This window comes from Labrus bergylta, chromosome 5 (assembly GCF_963930695.1).
Source record: "Labrus bergylta chromosome 5, fLabBer1.1, whole genome shotgun sequence".
NCBI classification, from domain to species: Eukaryota; Metazoa; Chordata; class Actinopteri; order Labriformes; family Labridae; genus Labrus; species Labrus bergylta.
Genome location: NC_089199.1, coordinates 27780538 through 27799185, shown reverse-complemented (window position 1 = coordinate 27799185; position 18648 = coordinate 27780538). Strand labels below are relative to the sequence as shown.

The 18648-nt window shown below is 41.5% G+C and overlaps 1 protein-coding gene across 3 annotated transcripts in view; it reads left to right on the top strand.

Annotated features, from left to right (window-relative positions):
* Positions 1-400: 400 nt before the first annotated feature.
* phf2 (PHD finger protein 2) overlaps positions 401-18648 on the top strand; it is a 38164-nt gene continuing 19916 nt past the window's right edge. For 2 of the 3 annotated variants that reach the window (XM_065955346.1, XM_065955345.1), the window contains exons 1-4: positions 402-805; positions 15613-15698; positions 16004-16121; positions 16527-16687. In XM_065955346.1, coding sequence (XP_065811418.1) covers positions 708-805; positions 15613-15698; positions 16004-16121; positions 16527-16687 — 463 coding nt within the window. In that variant the 5' untranslated portion in view covers positions 402-707. Of the gene's footprint in view, positions 806-15612; positions 15699-16003; positions 16122-16526; positions 16688-18648 lie in introns of all 3 variants that reach the window. The other variant, XM_020647356.3, reaches the window with a different exon arrangement.

Sequence of the window (18648 nt, the reverse complement as noted above, 5' to 3'; positions counted from 1 at the left end):
AATGCATTTAATGTAATAGGATTTTTTTTTTTTAAATCTCATATTCTTATATAATCTTGTGCAAAATAATGCACATTATAATTAATTGCTGTATTTATAAGTCTACGCTTTTTAATTGTCATTATTTAATATAGTTATATTTATTACGTATTACGTAATTGCTAATGCATACATGTGTATTTTTTTTTATCTTCCGCAGACTCACATTAATAACAAAATAGTATTTTTAATTTTTCATGATGGCTACGTGTTGTGAGGATTAAAAAAAAAAAAAAAACCCTCACTGTTATCTGCATTTGTAATTGATCCGGGTATTTATTCGTCCGATTCGAGCTCCGCTGATTTAAAACCAGCTCCCTGACGTAACATTCAACATTTATTTATTTATTTCGCAACGACATCGAGGCTACATTTTCCTCTGGCTTCAAATATGACCGCCTTGGTGCCGTAACGTACAGTCACCAGGGGGCATGCACATAGTAATAATAATAATCATGCATTTCAGGAAAGTCTGCTACGACGAGCCTCCATCGTTTCCACCACACGGCCGTGGTGTGATGGAGATGTGCGTTTAGTTTCATGTGTCCGGCGGGTCTGCCCCTGGCTTTTTTTTTTCCTGGGGAAGATCATATTGGATCATATTGTTTGCAGGACGTTGTTCCTCCTGCAGCCCCCCCAGTCTATCCCGACGTAGTTGTGAATTGAACATGGCGACTGTACCAGTATATTGCATCTGCAGATTACCTTACGACGTGACCCAGTTTATGATCGAGTGCGATGCTTGCAAGGACTGGTTCCACGGCAGGTAAGGACCGAAGATTGCTCACTGTGGTTGTTTTTTTTTTTGTGTGTGGCGTTTTTGCATTTGTGGAAAACAAACAAAAATGGCGAGGTCTCGGCGCGTTTGACAGCTTTGTGGCTCTCAGTCGCCCCGTCTACATCTGAAGAGAGGCCGCTCGGAGAAGAAGAAGAAGGCGGAGTTAAATATAGCCGAGCGGGGTTGTGACATTTTTTCCGTGTATAACACTTAGTAGATTCATATTTTTTAAAAGTTACTGTCCATTATAAAGTGAATTCGGCGTGTGCCTCGTCTTTTTAATTGCGCTTGATGGCTCGGTAACATCCCCGCATAGCCCCGGTCTGAACCGTCCCCGCTGGAAACGAGCGGCAGCGGGGGGAAGCCGAGGCAGACTCTCTGCTCATTTTCTCGCCCATTTCCCCTCTTCATACCCGCTTTCTAGCCGACATTTCCTCTTTATTATCAGTTTATGTTGCGACAACCCATCCGATTTTGTCTATTTTTGCACCGACTGTGTCAGTAAAGCACGGTTAAAATCACGACCCGAGTCTTGAGCTCAGCCCCGTAACAGCTTTCCTGCCAGGCAGCAGCTATGGCTGACAATAGCCCCGATGCCTGTAAGCTTCAGCGGGTTAACAGAGCAACATTGTTGCATGCACTGATCTCGTTCTGTCGCTCTTTATGCGCTCAACATATTCCCTACAATGTTTCATTTTGGGGGATTAACTCGCCGACGTATCGTCCACCGCCCCTCGCCACTTTCCCCCCGCCGCGCATATGCTTGTTAATGCTCACAGCACTAAATCCCTGTTATCATCATGTTTTATTTCCCTCCTGTTGTTGTAGTTGCTGCCACTCGTGTCTGCCCCTTACACTCCCGATTTGTTTTGGCATCTTTCACGCTGTTCGGCTGCACTCGGTGTGTCTTATTGGTTATAGATGATTTGTTAATCGTGTTTCCTTTTCGGTGAACGAGCCCGTCAGAGGAGCAATGAAGAGTATTTACGCGCCTGAACGTTAACCCTTTAATGCTCCCCCACCCCCCCCACCCCCCCCTCCTCTAGCTGCCTTCACCATATGTTATTATTACATTATGAAGTGGTGAATTAAATGCTGAGGATCAGGCATGACCTCAGCATAAGCAAGAAACCCTGAAAATTGCAAAACAAAAGGGAACAATCTTGACATATTAATGCATTTTAAACCATTGTTTTGTTGTAGATTTATTACAATCTGACTGCGATAATCCTGTTCGCCATGTCACATACTCAGTTAGGAAATGATTCATGCTGAAGTCCTGGAAGTTTATGAGACAAACTCAATTTTGTTTACACAAAAAAAACAAAAAAAAAAAGCATGTAACAATGTAATTATCATCCTTCCTCTCTTAAATTGTGTAAAATCATTCACACACTGGATGTCATTGATCATGAAGGGTTAATGGCTGAAACTGCAAATCTCAAAACTACAGTTCTAAGTTGTGTGGCATAATTTGATAATGATAAATAAAGCTGACGTGTTAAATGTGCTATGGCTGTCTGGAAACGGTATACTTTATATTAGTCATAACACTCAAACTATGAAATCACATTCAGTGTGCAGTATGTTTCAGTCCCCGGGTGCAAACTCGATTTGCCACTATTTTAAGTATGACATTGGGAGCTCACATGTCGTTCTAATCTGCCCCACAATGCATTGTGGTTCTTCAGTCTATCCAATGGTGGAGCTGGCCAACAAGTGAAGCAAATAATATTCAAATAACTACATTGCTATATAAGTAATAAACATATTGTTGTTAAATTCTTTATGGCCTGACAGTTGAGCTAGCTTAGTGGTATTATTTAACAGACCAGACAAGCGTTAGCATGGTGCAAGTAGCATGTTAAAAGTCGTGTTAGTATGCAGTTTATACTATTTGAACAATATATTATTGAACTGTTCAGTTGTGAGTTGCGTTTTGTTGGTTTTGTGTACAGCTAGCTTCCATGCATTGGGGTTTTGTACATGAGCATTGGGTGCTAACGCTATCATTAGGGAAGTAAATCCTTTGCTAACCACAACAACTTAATTCCATTAATATGTGAAGACAAAAACAGCAGCCTCATGTTGAGCTAACAAGAAAGTCTCATGAACTCTAGCTCCCATAGTTGCCACTTGAGCAATTCAGTATAACAAAAAAAAACAAAAAAAACACAACAAATCACATTTTTTTGGTCACTGAAGCTTATTTATCTACCGGACATGCCCTCATTTTTAATATCAAGAGTACAACAACAAAGATGTGCACAACCAATACATACAAATAATGTCAACAACACAGTTACACTCAAAGGCAGAGTAGTTTTGAATCATAGTTTTAATTCGACTCATAGGAACAAAGTGTGTGAAGTTTAAATGTCTCATTCAAAGTGTTCCTGTGGATGCTGCAGAGAAGCTAGAAGCGGTTTCACCAAATGATGTGTTTGGCCCGGGAACTTTGGAGCTCCAGACCGTTACTGGAACGTGTTGAGTGTTGACTATGAGACTGGTTCAACAAGGAAGTGTTTTATGGCAGCGTTTTCCCAATTATGGCTTTATAAGTAAAGTAAGTAATAAATACTTGTGCGTTGTAAAGTGGGGTTGCTTTGTTGTCTTTTAGAAGTCACCTTTCAGACACTGAACCTAAAGTCTCTTCTCTGTCTGTGTTGTTGGGGCCCCAGGAGGATTTATTCATGCAAATACCAGGCAGACAAACATTATGATGCTGTGAGTGGTTTATATTGTTCTAACAGACCACTCAAGAAGTCTACGCTCAAGGTTTTTTCAGAGTGTTTTTAGCAGGTAGTGAGGTCTGTGTTCAGTGCAGCTGGCTTGTTGTTATATACATGGATTTGTTTGTTGCAGACAGTGCATCGGATTCAGGATTTTTGTTGTCCTCACAGAAGACTCCTGGCTAATGAGTCGACTGGTTGTTAAGTATGGAGTGGAGTATTTATTTACCATTAAGCCTGGTATACTTCTGCATCTGATCCACACAGTAGCTACACCGTTGTGAGCACTTCATACTCGTGCATTGGTGTGTCTGGGTAGCTCTACGATATTCCGCCTACAAATGCTTGTTGGCAGATTTCTATGCTAGTTATATCGTCAGTTTCTGGTTAAGCCTCATTCTCAGCTTTGTTTAAAAAAGAAAACCATGGCGGCTAAAACTGACCGTGTTCTGTTGGAGTTGGACATTTTAAATATTAAGCAACAGTTGATTACACTGCGATTATTTCAAAGAATAAAAGAGTGGACATTGGAGGAGATGGAAGTACGGCGTTGGCATGTAAAGGACGTGTTCAACCCGATAGCATTGTTAGCTTAGGCTGCTAGTTAGCCTACAGAAGTTCATGATACAAAAGAAGATATATTGATCTTCTCGTCACAGTGAGACTCGGTATCCCAATGTTTTTTTTTTACAAATGGTGTAAGCCAGGAGAGGAAACTGCAGACTAAATAACACGGCTTGCTGTCTGCGTTGCTTCTGTAGACTAGCACGTCAGGCTACGTGCATATGGCTTCTAAACGCAAACCTATGGTGTAGCCTATGTTACGGCATAGATTCAACACAGAGGTATAAATCCGTCTTTAACAGGTTGCTTTCTCTTACAATCCGCACTCTCTATTAGCATCATTAGTGGAATGGATAAACAGCTCCAGTCATGTACCACCACAAGTAGGATCTCATTCTGTGGGTTATTGGTTTCCTCGCGCTCCCGCTGAGACATGAGCCACCCCTACAAACTGTGCAGCTTTTGGTAACTTGCCGTTGGCCGGCCTTTCTCTTCTCTAGCTTCACTTTCTTGTCCAACTTGTGGCTCCTAGAAAACAAACATAGCAGCATCAAAGATGTCAAATGTTTGCCTATAAACAGGCAGCCGACAAACGGTACCTGCTATATCCATTATACAGGTTGGGCAAGACTGTATACGTTTGTTCTAATGGGTTGCACCCCCTCCCTCCCCTCCACTGATGAAAAATGATTCACATAGCCAGTAGTTAGTCGCTAGCTTCCAGTCTTAACCTAGTGTATGCTAGGTTATCATCTTTTAACCACAGTCAGAAAATATCCCACTGCCTTCTTCTTCTTTTATTCTGCTGTCAACTTTGTCGTCACATCATTCACTTCTGTTCACATTGCTCTCATGTCTTAAGTGCCACTGTGAGAAGTCATGAAGTAATGATATGGTGAGTTAAATGAACAGGTCATTCTGTTTATAGGGCTACATGTTTTTACTAAAATATAGATAATTGGCACCAGCCTTTTGATAATTGTATTACAGGAGTCAGGGCAAATATCCATCGGAGGGGACTTCTCTGCCTTTAGGTGATAGAGCCGTAGGGCAGCTCATATCCAGTTTGTAGGCTGCTCCAATCCTCTCAGTTTAGGGGGATGACTGTCGTGTTGAACCAGACGGTTGTAACTCCATCACCCTGATGTGTCTGTCCACTGTAAATGTCTCTACAGCTGACAACACTTTCAGCAGCCAGGAATGAGCGGTGCTTAGTTGTGTGCTGAGTGTGTACGTTTCTGTAATGGCTTTCTCTTATAGGGCTTTCACACTTGCAGAAAAACCCCTGCAAAACTCCTTTTCATTTCACGAGGATTAGCTGCATTTTTCAATCTGACTTAACCTGCAGTCTCTCCTGCCAGACCCGAGTATTTTTTTCTGCATGAAGTCCAAGTGAGCTGATGTGAAAATTTAGCAGGATATTATGCGGAGAATTCTCCTCCGAGTCAGTGGGAGGGGGGGAATGACGTTTCTATCCTGTGACTTCTGCTCGGTGCAGTAACTGTCTGCACGTGATTTAACAGCTGTATTACATTTTCTGTTCCGTCAAACTACGGGAAGCATTGATCCAAAGGGAAATATTCTCATTATAGCGTCGTATAGCGGACTCTGTTGCTTCGTCTGCCACTTCCTCGTCGTTCTTTTTTATGCCAAGTCTTACCTCAGGAGACCCCCCGACCCCTCTCACGTCTGACATGGATAATCTCGGGCTGTGAGGAGCATATGTGAACAGCCAGGTCGGGAGAATATCAGGAGCAGTCCTCCTGAAATGATCTCGATATTTTCAGGAGTGTATAATGTCAAAACAGAGAAATCTGATGTATTCAAATTACAAATAATCACACAAAACACCATTTTGTTGTCTCTTTATTTATTTACCAGTATTTTGCAATGAAAAAACAGAAGTTTTAACCTCTGATTTATGGAACACAGTGCTCATTCAGTGGAACTTGTTGCTATAACATGTAGTGATAATAAAAATGATCTGTTAGCTGCTAGAACTTGATAAAAGCTATTTAACAAGCCATCAACTTGATAAAGAAGCTACATGATTATTATCAGTTGAAGTATAATTCACCCCACTGTTCAAAACAAAGATACAGGAGATCTTTTTTTACAGGCCTCCATCAGACTGTAAACAAATGATGCACAGACACTGAACTAACTAATGTATCCTCTGAACTTACCACTCTGCTTTTTGCACTTTAGATTGTTACCTTGAACATATATATCCTGACTAGTGTTTATCATTGAATGTACTTTGCCTGGCTGTTACCTATTGTTTAAATATTATCATGTACTCACCTTGATGAGACTCTTTCTGTACCTTGCTGCTCTCACTTTCTCTCTTTATTTTAAAACTTTAGCTTTTAGTTTTGAATTTGCTGAATGCACCTGTGATTACAAATGAATTTCCACTACTACACTATTGGAAAACCACCCAGTAACAACTACTAGTAGGCTAATTGTGGGTGACGACATATGTGCAACTCCCTACTTCAGAGTGATAAACAAGTAGGCAAGCTCCTGGAACCTGTTAAGAAAGCAAAAGGTTTTGAGGCACACAAACTGCTCAGTTACTGAATATGACCCAGAGACCTACGAGGGCAGGTCTATTTCTTTCTTTTGACCCACTATTGGTAAATCAACACAGACTTGATGATGAAGAAAGCTCATAGTTGAAACCTGCTGTGTGTCTAGCTGAGTATGTCGTGTTGGAGGTAGACATTATTGGGCCTATATGTTCCAGTTCCTAGCACCGCTCATACTCCAGCTGCAGCATTCTAGCTGGACTTACAAAAAAGCAAAATGTGGTCAACAACACAGAGATGACTCACGCAGGCATGCCCATTGCCCGACTCATGCAGGCGTGACACGGAGACCCTCCCAGGTCCTGGTGGGTCGGGGGAAAGAAGTGAAAGAGGGAATAAAAAGCTGAAGGGCAGAAGGGTGGGCCAGAAAGTAGCTTAACATGTTGGAACCTCATCCGCTACAAGAATTAACCAGACAAACCACTCCAACCAACTATGAACTGCCATGCAAAAACCAACCGCACAGCACTGAGAAAAAGGGCTGTCAGTTTGAAAATCCTTTCCTTTTTATCCTCCTGTTAGCTCAAGCAGGTCCAGGCAGGGATTAAAAAAACATCAGTATAAGAAAAAACATTCCTAAATGGTCAGATTCTTGGAAATGAAAAATAATATCACTGAATAGTACGACAGTTTCCAGGCTCAATATATAAAGAGATTAGATATTGTGCCATGAGCCCCCCTTAGCTTCATACTGTTTGGCAGTATCTCATTCCAGATTGAATAGGTATACAATGCATCTTAAGACCTCTTCTCCCATGGTGATGTAAACAATTTCTTGTCATTTTTCTACTTCACTGCAGGCTGTGACTCACCTCTGAGGCCTCTCATGATGATACAAACACAGACTCTTGAGATTCAGAGGTGTATGACATGCAGACATATGTGGAAACATGAAGATAGAAACATATAATGAGATGGAACAGTCATTTATTCTACACATAATGACATGCTTTCAAAAATAGATCACATACTGCATGTACCATTTCTGACTGGTGTTGCAGTCTTTAGAAATGAATCTGTCTTGACTTGACCTGAACTTCACAAAGCCTGACTGTCAGCGGATTAGCTCTAGGCCGCTGCCACACTACCATACTCATATTGTTTTCGGTTCTGGCTGTTGCTGCTACTCTATGATGAAAGCTTCACTATAATCACAGCCATGTTGTATATAGCCATGTGGTTGACCAGGAGAAATCATCAGTGTCGACGAAATGAAACCAAGGAATTGTGAAAAACCACAGTTCTTGGAGTGTCCACTTGAGGCTGGCTCCAAAAGCAGAAAAAAAATCCCAATTTGGCCCCATATTAAAATGTTAATTTAAACAGCAGCCATACATGTTTACTGCCTTGTTCAATTCCATAATCTATATAATAACAAATAGCCTAAAGATACAATTACAGGCATGGTCACTGTGAGTGACTGGTGGAGCCTGCTGGCTGTACGCCGGACACCAATACAGCCAAACTTAGTCGCTGAATTTATCATTGCTTTGAATGTTGTTGGTGTCTTTGGGATTACTTTAAATCTCTGTGAGGTTTATGGCACTAACTGGCAGTCCAAGAAATCAGAGAGCAAGCGTTTTGGTGACAGAAACTCATTGTTGTATTGTAATATTGATCTTATTTGCTTCTTGGCTCGTTCAGTCGGTACGTCTAGGTCGCGCTACGCCATAGAAGCTTGATTAGGCCATTTACTTGGACTACTGTCCCCAGTATATAAGCACACGGGCAGAATTGATTTATTGACATCAGAATGCCCAGCTCTATAAGTTTGGTGGTGATATGCCCCCTTTCAGCTCGTCACTATTGCACCTTCTTCTGGTTTACCTGATATTTCATCGAATGCCTTACAATCAGCAGTCGCCATCCCGTATTTACCTTCCATTCATAAACTTTAACATGTTAAGGTCCTTCAGCTGACACAACAAACTGTCTCCTCCTCTGTCCAAAAGTGCATGGTTATCGCTCTTAGACTTGCCATGTTGATACCTTCGTCTTGTTTTCATGTTGTTCACCCGCATCTCTCTCACCACCGTCCAGGAAGCAATCGAAGAGTCTGCTTGTCTTCTTGTCTTCTCTAGTCTGATTCATGAATAGCTTTGTTCAGTTGCTACCTTGAACAAAAATCTCCCACTGTGGAAAATACCAGGGTCAATCAATAGACATCCAATAGATTAGTCACAGGTGTAGACTGCTAAGCTTTGACATTTGCCAAGATGATGAAAAATAGTCATAGTTCATACTCGTGGTCAGAAAGTCGAGATTACTTTACGATAACTCTGCCTATTATTACAGAGTCTGTATGGTTTCTGATTTGGTAAATGGATTATCCTGCTAATGGCCTCTTTAATGAATTTAGTAACCGCTAAAGGTACAAGTCTTTGGACAGCTTTCGTCCTTAATATTTTTGGGTGATGTAGTTAAATTGAACATGCTGTGTCCTCGCTGTAAAAGCTGACTCAGCTGAGTGCAGATCAGCTGTCTTTGTAGTATTGATCCTCCACTTGTACCAGTACTAACATGACTAATGTCTGCGCTGTGTCGATAACAGTGACTAATCATGTGGCCGACATGCCTGATTGATTTTTCTTCAGAATATTTTTATCTTCCCATGTCGACACCCCCTTTTTGTGCAGCAGGCGTAACAGCTGACATTATTTGGCATGTATGATAAGAGGACATGTGCTGGTGAAGAGTTACACTGTAAAACAGATAAATGTAACAGAAACTCATTAAGTCTCTGTAATATCCTCTAAGGTTTTATATTTCTCGTTGCATTGTTTACAGACATTTTTCATTTCCATTTACTTGTTCAGTTAACACGTCCTTAATTAATTGTTTTCACAGTTTCACTGAAGAAATACATTTGCATTTTACAGAAGTTACTTCTTATCCTGACTAAGTTGCTCGAGCCTCTGTATCAATCCACTTAACAAACTAAAACAAGGGATAAAGGGTTAGCCCCTGGAAAGGCCAACCTCATTATAAATGGTGAAGACAGATCATCCACAGTTTGTCGATTATGGCAAAAATCATAATCACCATTATTTTTGATGGATGTTGAGATCAGGATGATTAAAGGTGCACTGTGGGGTTTTGGTAGTGACATTTGAAAGTTGGAGAAGTGAAACAATTCGATGCTATATTTTCTAAACTGAATACAACAACTTTTCTTGAATAAAAAATGGGTGCCTGAACACTGTGGTGGTGAACTGATGACATCACACAAAGACGCGTGTCTGTTTCTTTAAATGAAACAAACGAAATCGACAACATTAAACTAGAGGAGGTGGTGGACGGTGGTGTAGCCGCAGCGACTTGAGTATCATCCTGCTAAACCTTTTGTTCTCGTTCTCCGTGTCAGTGTGATCACCTCTAATCTCCACAACAACAACAGATGTTCTCTTCGAGTGCATGCCGGGCTGTGAGCCCCAAGTTTGAGGACGAGTGTGTGAAGGATTTAGCCGGCTATTTCTCAGAGGAAAAAAAAGATGATCAGCCCGCATGTTGTGAATATTTGAATGAAAGCTTAATCATGTGGTTGTAGACAACATGTTAGCTAATGTGAGTGAGCTGCACTGATTATGCAGACGTTGTATCAGCATAGTCAACAGATCCAGATCGTTTCTGTCCTTGACGTTAAGATCCGTTCATCTTGTCAGTCTGTGAAACCTACAGAGGAGCTTTGCATGATTTACAGTCTTATACTGGCTTCTGTAAAAACTCTAAATTCAGCCTGTGCCTGGTTGGTATAGCTGAATAGAACCTCAAGGTGAGCAGGACCCCAACACTTACCATGAGGTAACCATGTCCTGTAGGAGGTAACCATGTCCTGTAGGAGGTAACCATGTCCTGTAGGTGGTAACCATGTCCTGTAGGAGGTAACCATGTCCTGTAGGTGGTAACCATGTCCTGTAGGTGGTAACCATGTCCTGTAGGAGGTAACCATGTCCTGTAGGTGGTAACCATGTCCTGTAGGAGGTAACCATGTCCTGTAGGAGGTGACCATGTCCTGTAGGAGGTAACCATGTCCTGTAGGAGGTAACCATGTCCTGTAGGAGGTAACCATGTCCTGTAGGTGGTAACCATGTCCTGTAGGAGGTAATCATGTCCTGTAGGTGGTAACCATGTCCTGTAGGTGGTAACCATGTCCTGTAGGAGGTAACCATGTCCTGTAGGAGGTGACCATGTCCTGTAGGTGGTAACCATGTCCTGTAGGTGGTAACCATGTCCTGTAGGTGGTAACCATGTCCTGTAGGTGGTAACCATGTCCTGTAGGAGGTAACCATGTCCTGTAGGAGGTGACCATGTCCTGTAGGTGGTAACCATGTCCTGTAGGATGTCCTGTAGGTGGTAACCATGTCCTGTAGGAGGTGACCATGTCCTGTAGGAGGTAATCATGTCCTGTAGGTGGTAACCATGTCCTGTAGGAGGTAATCATGTCCTGTAGGTGGTAACCATGTCCTGTAGGAGGTAACCATGTCCTGTAGGAGGTAATCATGTCCTGTAGGAGGTAACCATGTCCTGTAGGAGGTAACCATGTCCTGTAGGTGGTAACCATGTCCTGTAGGAGGTAACCATGTCCTGTTGGAGGTAACCATGTCCTGTAGGTGGTAACCATGTCCTGTAGGAGGTAATCATGTCCTGTAGGTGGTAACCATGTCCTGTAGGAGGTAACCATGTCCTGTAGGTGGTAACCATGTCCTGTAGGAGGTAACCATGTCCTGTAGGTGGTAACCATGTCCTGTAGGTGGTAACCATGTCCTGTAGGAGGTAACCATGTCCTGTAGGAGGTAACCATGTCCTGTAGGAGGTAACCATGTCCTGTAGGAGGTAATCATGTCCTGTAGGAGGTGACCATGTCCTGTAGGAGGTGACCATGTCCTGTAGGAGGTGACCATGTCCTGTAGGAGGTAACCATGTCCTGTAGGAGGTAACCATGTCCTGTAGGAGGTAACCATGTCCTGTAGGAGGTAACCATGTCCTGTAGGAGGTAATCATGTCCTGTAGGTGGTAACCATGTCCTGTAGGAGGTGACCATGTCCTGTAGGAGGTAATCATGTCCTGTAGGAGGTAACCATGTCCTGTAGGAGGTAACCATGTCCTGTAGGAGGTAATCATGTCCTGTAGGTGGTAACCATGTCCTGTAGGTGGTAACCATGTCCTGTAGGAGGTAACCATGTCCTGTAGGAGGTAATCATGTCCTGTAGGAGGTGACCATGTCCTGTAGGATGTCCTGTAGGAGGTAATCATGTCCTGTAGGAGGTGACCATGTCCTGTAGGAGGTAACCATGTCCTGTAGGAGGTAATCATGTCCTGTAGGAGGTAATCATGTCCTGTAGGTGGTAACCATGTCCTGTAGGAGGTAACCATGTCCTGTAGGATGTCCTGTAGGAGGTAATCATGTCCTGTAGGTGTCATTTCTTCTGCAAAGAGCTTCATACTGTTCGTCAGTATCTCATTCTGATTTAATACGTATTCAATGCCTCTTAAGACCTCTTCTCCCATCATGATGTGAACAATTTCTTGTAATTTTTCTGCTTCACTGCAGGCTGTGACTCACCTCTAAGGACTGTCATGATGATAGAAAGATAGACACGGCTCCTTACTTTTGAGGGGAATTATGAGGGAAAACTGTGGTTTACACTCTGTTACTGAGAGGGAGCGCGCCAGAGATGTTTGGGGTTTCGGTTCCTTGCTCAAGGGTACCTCAGCAGTTCTCGTGGGCTGACCTGGCCCCTCTCCAGTCCCTACAGACACCACTAACAAACCCAGGATTATTAGCCTGCACACTTCAGTAGAATGATCACAAAATACACCTCCTTCTTAAAAGAGGTGTCCACTCTGTTTGTGGGAGCATGTCATGAGGTCAAACATCGTGACACTCTATGAATTACTTCAACAAGTTGTCATGTCTGTCGTCGACACCGTGTTTAAAAAGTGTTTTACACACCGGCTTTGTGGTGACCATGGGGGGGGGGGGGGCCAACCCTGTGACCGCGCCCCAAAAAAATCCTGAAATATTATTGGCTGTTTGACTTTTCAGAAGCGGGACTAAATCAGCTAATCAGCCTGCTGGTAGCGTCCCTTGCAAATAAATGTGGCCCGTTTCATTGGTTAGTATTTAATGACTTTGGACGTACTGAGTGGGTGGTGAATTTGTACCTGGACAAAAACTTGTGTCATCTTTGGAGCACCTTTTAAATATTGTTTTGTTCCATTTCTTAGTTCACGTCCATCGTCACATGTCCATAGTTTGTTCATAGAAAGACTTTGAGATGTGATGTGTAGAATTAAACTCACTCCAGCTATATTTTGTTTTTCGTTTCGACGTTATAGCGTTGTTGTGATGATCTTTTCAGAGTGTACCCGTGTGCCATTAGATAAACAAGGTCATCTTTGTACCAATAAGTCATGATCTAGCTCTCACAATGACAACTTTGCTGTTCATAATCCCTGACATTTATTGACTCATAAACTGTATTATTATGTTATTCTCCTGGGATACTCTATCAGATAATTGTCACTTGCTCATAAACAGTCACTTTAACTTGACTGCCATTTATTAACATGTCTGACTGTCCTGTGTAGTTTGACAGTTAATACATATATAGTTTACTTTATACTTATTAATAATTGTACATACATGATATTTTTCTTATTTTATCCACTCATATGCATGCTCTTCTTTTTGTCTTTTTTACTGCTGCAACACTTCCTTTTCTCCACTGGGTATCAATAAAGGATTACCTTATATGAGATCTTAGCTTCATGCATCATAAAAATAGAAATCCTTCTACTGTCCATGACATTTGGAAGTTCCTTCATGTTCATCTGTTGAGGCTCTATTGTCTCAGATTGATGTATTACTGCCCCCCCCCCCCACCCCCCAGATATAATCAGGCCTGCAGGATGTAACATGACCTTTGGTTGAAAGTGAGCAGCAGATTTCTGTTGAAGTCCTCGTAAGTTTTGCACTCTGCGAATAACTTCAGAGCGACACCTCCTTTTTTTTTAAAATAAGACGGTTAAAAACCCAGAGATGTGTGCTGCATTCTACACAGATGTGGTGAATGGTGAATGGACTTGAGCTTGTAAAGTCTTCTGACTACTCAAAGCGCTCTGACACCGCAGGTCACACCTACACATTCACACACTGATGGTAGAGGCTGCTCTGTAGTGAGACCATCAGTAGTAACTAATCCCATTCATACACATTTATATGTGCCGATTAAGCAGCGGGAACAATCTGGGGTTAAGTGTCTTGCCCAAGGACACATTGGACTTGTAGATGCAGGAACTGGGGATCGAACCCTTGACCTTACGGTTGAGAGACAGCTGACTACCACTGATCCCCAGCCGCCCGTTTTTAACACAAACATCATTTTTACAGCTGCTCTTTATTTTAAAGTGAGCTGTGTTAAGATTTTAAGCCCGACTGAAAGACCAAACCTGCCTTCAAATGATAAAAAACAACAAAAAAACAGGCCTCAACCCAGAACATGTACTTTGAGATGTAATGGCATAGCACTGGTGGAATAACACGTCTTCCTTATTATCTTCTTATCTCGAGTTCTGCTTCTGAGTATTAAAAAGTGGCCGGTGACGTCACGCTCAATGAAGCGTCTGTTTGTCTGCCTGTGTTAATGTTCACAACAAACTTCAGTTTCCCTCCAAGTCACTGAGTTCTGCATGTCATGAACAGGCATTTCCACTATTCCTCCAGGCCCACCCACTCTTCTATTTGTTTGCCTCCAGTGAAAGCGAGTAGGCGGTGTAGTAAAGCCGTGGAGTTCACACAGGGGGAAAAAAAAAAGAAAAAAAAAAGAAAAGAAAAGGAAGCATTCTGGGAAACTCCCAGTTCGTTTGAGTTTGGGTGCAGCGGCTCCAAATGGGAGGAATTTGCTTGTGCAGAGAGCGTGACAGCTGCTGTTTGAAAACAGCGGGAGGAGAGACGACCACTCTCCGTTTGTTCCTTCATCTCTTCTTCACAATGCTGCCTCTTGTTTTTCTGCTCCACTAGCATTCGGATGCTAACGTTTCTCTCCTGAAACACTACTGTCTGTGCTGCACTGCGCTCATGAATCAGTAAAAGGAGACATTCCCTGCATTCATTATCACATTTGATTTAGAAAAGTTTGTCTCTGAAATGTTCTTGAATGTTTCTGATGCTTTTGAAAGATGTAGAAAGAAGAGAGACGCGGGCCCCGCTGTAAATCAGAGAGCTAAATAAACAACATCTCAACATGTTCGGAGCGGTATTTATAGCCTGCTGTCTGCTGTGCGTGCTGCGCTGCTCTCTGCTGTACTGTCCATAGTTTAAATATAAAACCTCTGCTTGTTTTTCTTGTCGCTGAAGTGTTTTATTGTTTGTTTGTTTTGAAGTGTTTTATGGGAACATTTTGATACTTTCAGTTACAGCTGAAGCAATACGAGTTCATTCAGAAATACAGATTCATTGAAGAGTTGAAAAACTTTTTTTTAATTAATTAACAGCTGAATTTATATTTCAGTCACCACCAGTCTGCTCCCTGACTCTCAAATGTGACGTTAGAAACTCAGCCTGGTGGACAATTTACACAGATTTCAATCATTTTTATTTTTGATTATTTTCAAATATTGGAGAATATATTTGCTGGGTTTAGTCAGTGGTTCCTAAACTTTTCTTTTGGGAATCGCTGGGTTAACTGATAGTGATAAAAAACCAATAAATGCAGCCCTGCTGTCAAATGAATGTATAAACTGTGTCATCTTGATGAAGAACACTCAGTCTCAGTGAGACACTGCGGAGGTGACATTTATCTTAATCAGAGAGTCATCACAGACTTTGACATAACCTCAATAACCGATCCTTTAGTGTGACATTCCTCATCACTGAATCTTCTCTCTCTCTCTCTTGTGCTTTCAGCTGTGTGGAGGTGGATGAAGATGACGCTCCAGATATCGACATCTATCACTGTCCCAACTGCGAGAAGACTCACGGCAAATCCACCAGTAAGAACCCCACCCCCCCCCCCCCCCCCCCCTCAGGGCAGATTTATTGACTTTTGCTGACAGAGATGTTTTTTTGTTTTTTTTTGTTTTTTTTTGAGAAAAAGTGAAACAGCTGCCTCGGTAATGTGACAGTTTCACTTCTTCCCAGCTTTTTTCTGTGGCGTGATATGAAACTCTAAAAACAAATCAGAGAGTGAGAGAAAACCTGCCCTTTAAGGAAAATGTGTTGTTTTCTGTCTGAATATGAAATTCAATGATTCCCAGAGTGTCGTCTGTATGATAACGCTTTGTTTGCTTTCCTTCAGTGAAAAATAAAAAAAAGAACTGGAGCAAACATGACACGGGGCAGAGCACGGACATCAAAGCGGTTCAGAACGGCAGTCAGGTTTTCATAAAGGAGCTTCGCAGTCGGACGTTCCCGAGGTAAACAATCATTTTCTTATGTTTGATAATGAACCTGTAAACATGTCACCATCACATATAACCAGATGAGAAGCAGTGACCATTCAAACTTCGATTTAACGACTTAACACGACTTAACACTGGTTCATTAGGAGCATATTGAATAAGCTCAATTAGCAGAAAATGAAATGACTCCTCATATTGATTAGACCTCCAGATATTTGATTACAGCCTTTGTCTCTAATAATTCCTCACTGAAGTAATTACTCCACTAGAGGGCACTGTCATATAATCTATGAAGATCTGCTTCTCAGATAGTTTCACGTTTAATTTCTTCAGTCAGTAAAATGTGTGTGTGTGTGTGTGTGTGTGTGTGTGTGTGTGTGTGTGTGTGTGTGTGTGTGTGTGTGTGTGTGTGTGTTGTAGTGCTGACGATGTAGTGGTGAAGCTCAGCGGCAGTCAGCTGACCATGGATTACCTGGAGGAAAACGGCTTCAATGAGCCGATCCTGGCTCAGAAGAAAGACGGCCTGGGCATGTCCATGCCGGCCCCCACCTTCTACATCAGTGATGTGGAGAACTACGTCGGTAAGGCGCACGCTTCAACGCTGATAATAGTGTTGATTCTGTTACTCAATATTTCTAATTCTTTCTACAACTGCTGCTGCTACTGTTGGCCTCTGTTACTGAAGGCAACTTTAGAAGAATGAATAAGAACAGAAACAACAGCAAAAAGACAAAGACAACACAAGACCCTGACCACAGAGGAACCCAAACAACAAATACCAGAACCAACTAAACCAACATAATGATAAGAACATCATAAGAACCCTAGAAACACCATGTGATGATGTGAGCAACTGAAAGAGACAGAAACATTCATAGGGATGAGAGCAAAAAATATATATAATTCACAGCAGTCAAAAGGTAAAAATGAGAAGAATAAAAAGAGTGAAGGCAACAAAATACAGAGATGCTTAAACAGTAGGAGCAATACACATTGGCAGATGGCTGTTTATCATGAGTCTGGTTTCCCTCATGATTTCTGCCTCTTAAAAGGAGGTTTTTTTCTTTCTTGCCAATGATCTATGCTCATGTTGAGTCTTTGAAATATAACAATGAGTAAAGTCTTTTACCTGCTCTTTTTGTAAAGCGTCTGGAGATAACATTAGTTAAGAATTGGCTCTATCTGAACAATGTAAGGGACTTGATTGAAGATTGATTGATTGAAATAGTGACAAGAGATTAAGAGCAGTGAAAATGTAAAAAAAAAAAAATAAGTTAAGAGATAAAAGCATAAATAGACAGTAAATGATACAAAAACAAGTAAAAGCAGATTAAAGCAACAGAAATAAAAAAATGAGGGTATTAGTGAAAAACAGTCATTTAAAGATACAGTGACAAGTAGAAGATACTTTAGATACTACGTCCCTTCAAATCTGACCTCTGCCCTTTGCTGCATGCCATCCCCCTACACTCTCCTCCCAAACATTTCCTGTTTTTCTTTAACTGTCCTGTCTAATAAAGAATAACTTTAAAAAAAAAAGGAAGAAGAAAAGCAGAAGATTTTATAGAATATAAAGAGGGATCAGAGGATGACATCAGGTAAAATCAAGACTGTGAACATACATGTAAAGAAACACACAATGTGTTATTGTTTCTGTAATTCACTGTACAGACTAGCTTAGTACACCTTAAACAAAAACTTCCCCTGTTTATTAACTGGCATGCGTAATGGTGCTTATCCACCATTCTTACTCATATTACTCATAAAACCACTAAAAACTCAACTTTGACTGTTATCACTCGAAGCAGGCTTTCTATTCTACATCTACTATAATTATTAGTAATGCTGCTGCAGCTTTTATAGCTGTGATTACTTACTAAATCACTCCACCTTCTACTACTATGACTACTACCACGAGTGATGTCACCCTGACTGCTACTTCTACTATAATTATGACTGCTATGATTGCACTCCTGTTACCCTCGGGCAAAAAGCCGCAGTCCATCAGAAGTCTAAACCTCCATGAGGGCCCTGACACTGAGCACCTTTTGTTTCTTCTGTCACACTGTTTGATTCTTTTACGCCGTTACACATCTGCACACTCCTCGCTCACTATTTTTGCACAAACAAGGCAGTCGTGCCTAAGAGCACACCATGGGACAACTTTGCATCGTGTGTGTGTGTGTGTGTGTGTGTGTGTGTGTGTGTGCTCCCTTTTTATCTTCATGCGGTTTCCATGTCCTCTACAGTTGTGTGTCTCTTTGTTACGATAGAAAATAAAACATATAAACTTGATCATCACTATGTATGCATTGTGCAGATGTTGTCTGATGCCTGACTGTACGTCAACCTTTTTCTCTCTCTCTCTCTCTTTCCAGGTTATGATTAACAAACGTGACCATCTTTACTCCTTTCTTTCTTTCTCCTCATTCTGTTTTTTTTTTTTTGCTCCTTTATGTGATTGTAAATCTCTCCTGAGCATAAAAAGAAAACAGAGAATATTAACAGCTACATCATATATTTATATATATAATATTTGTGT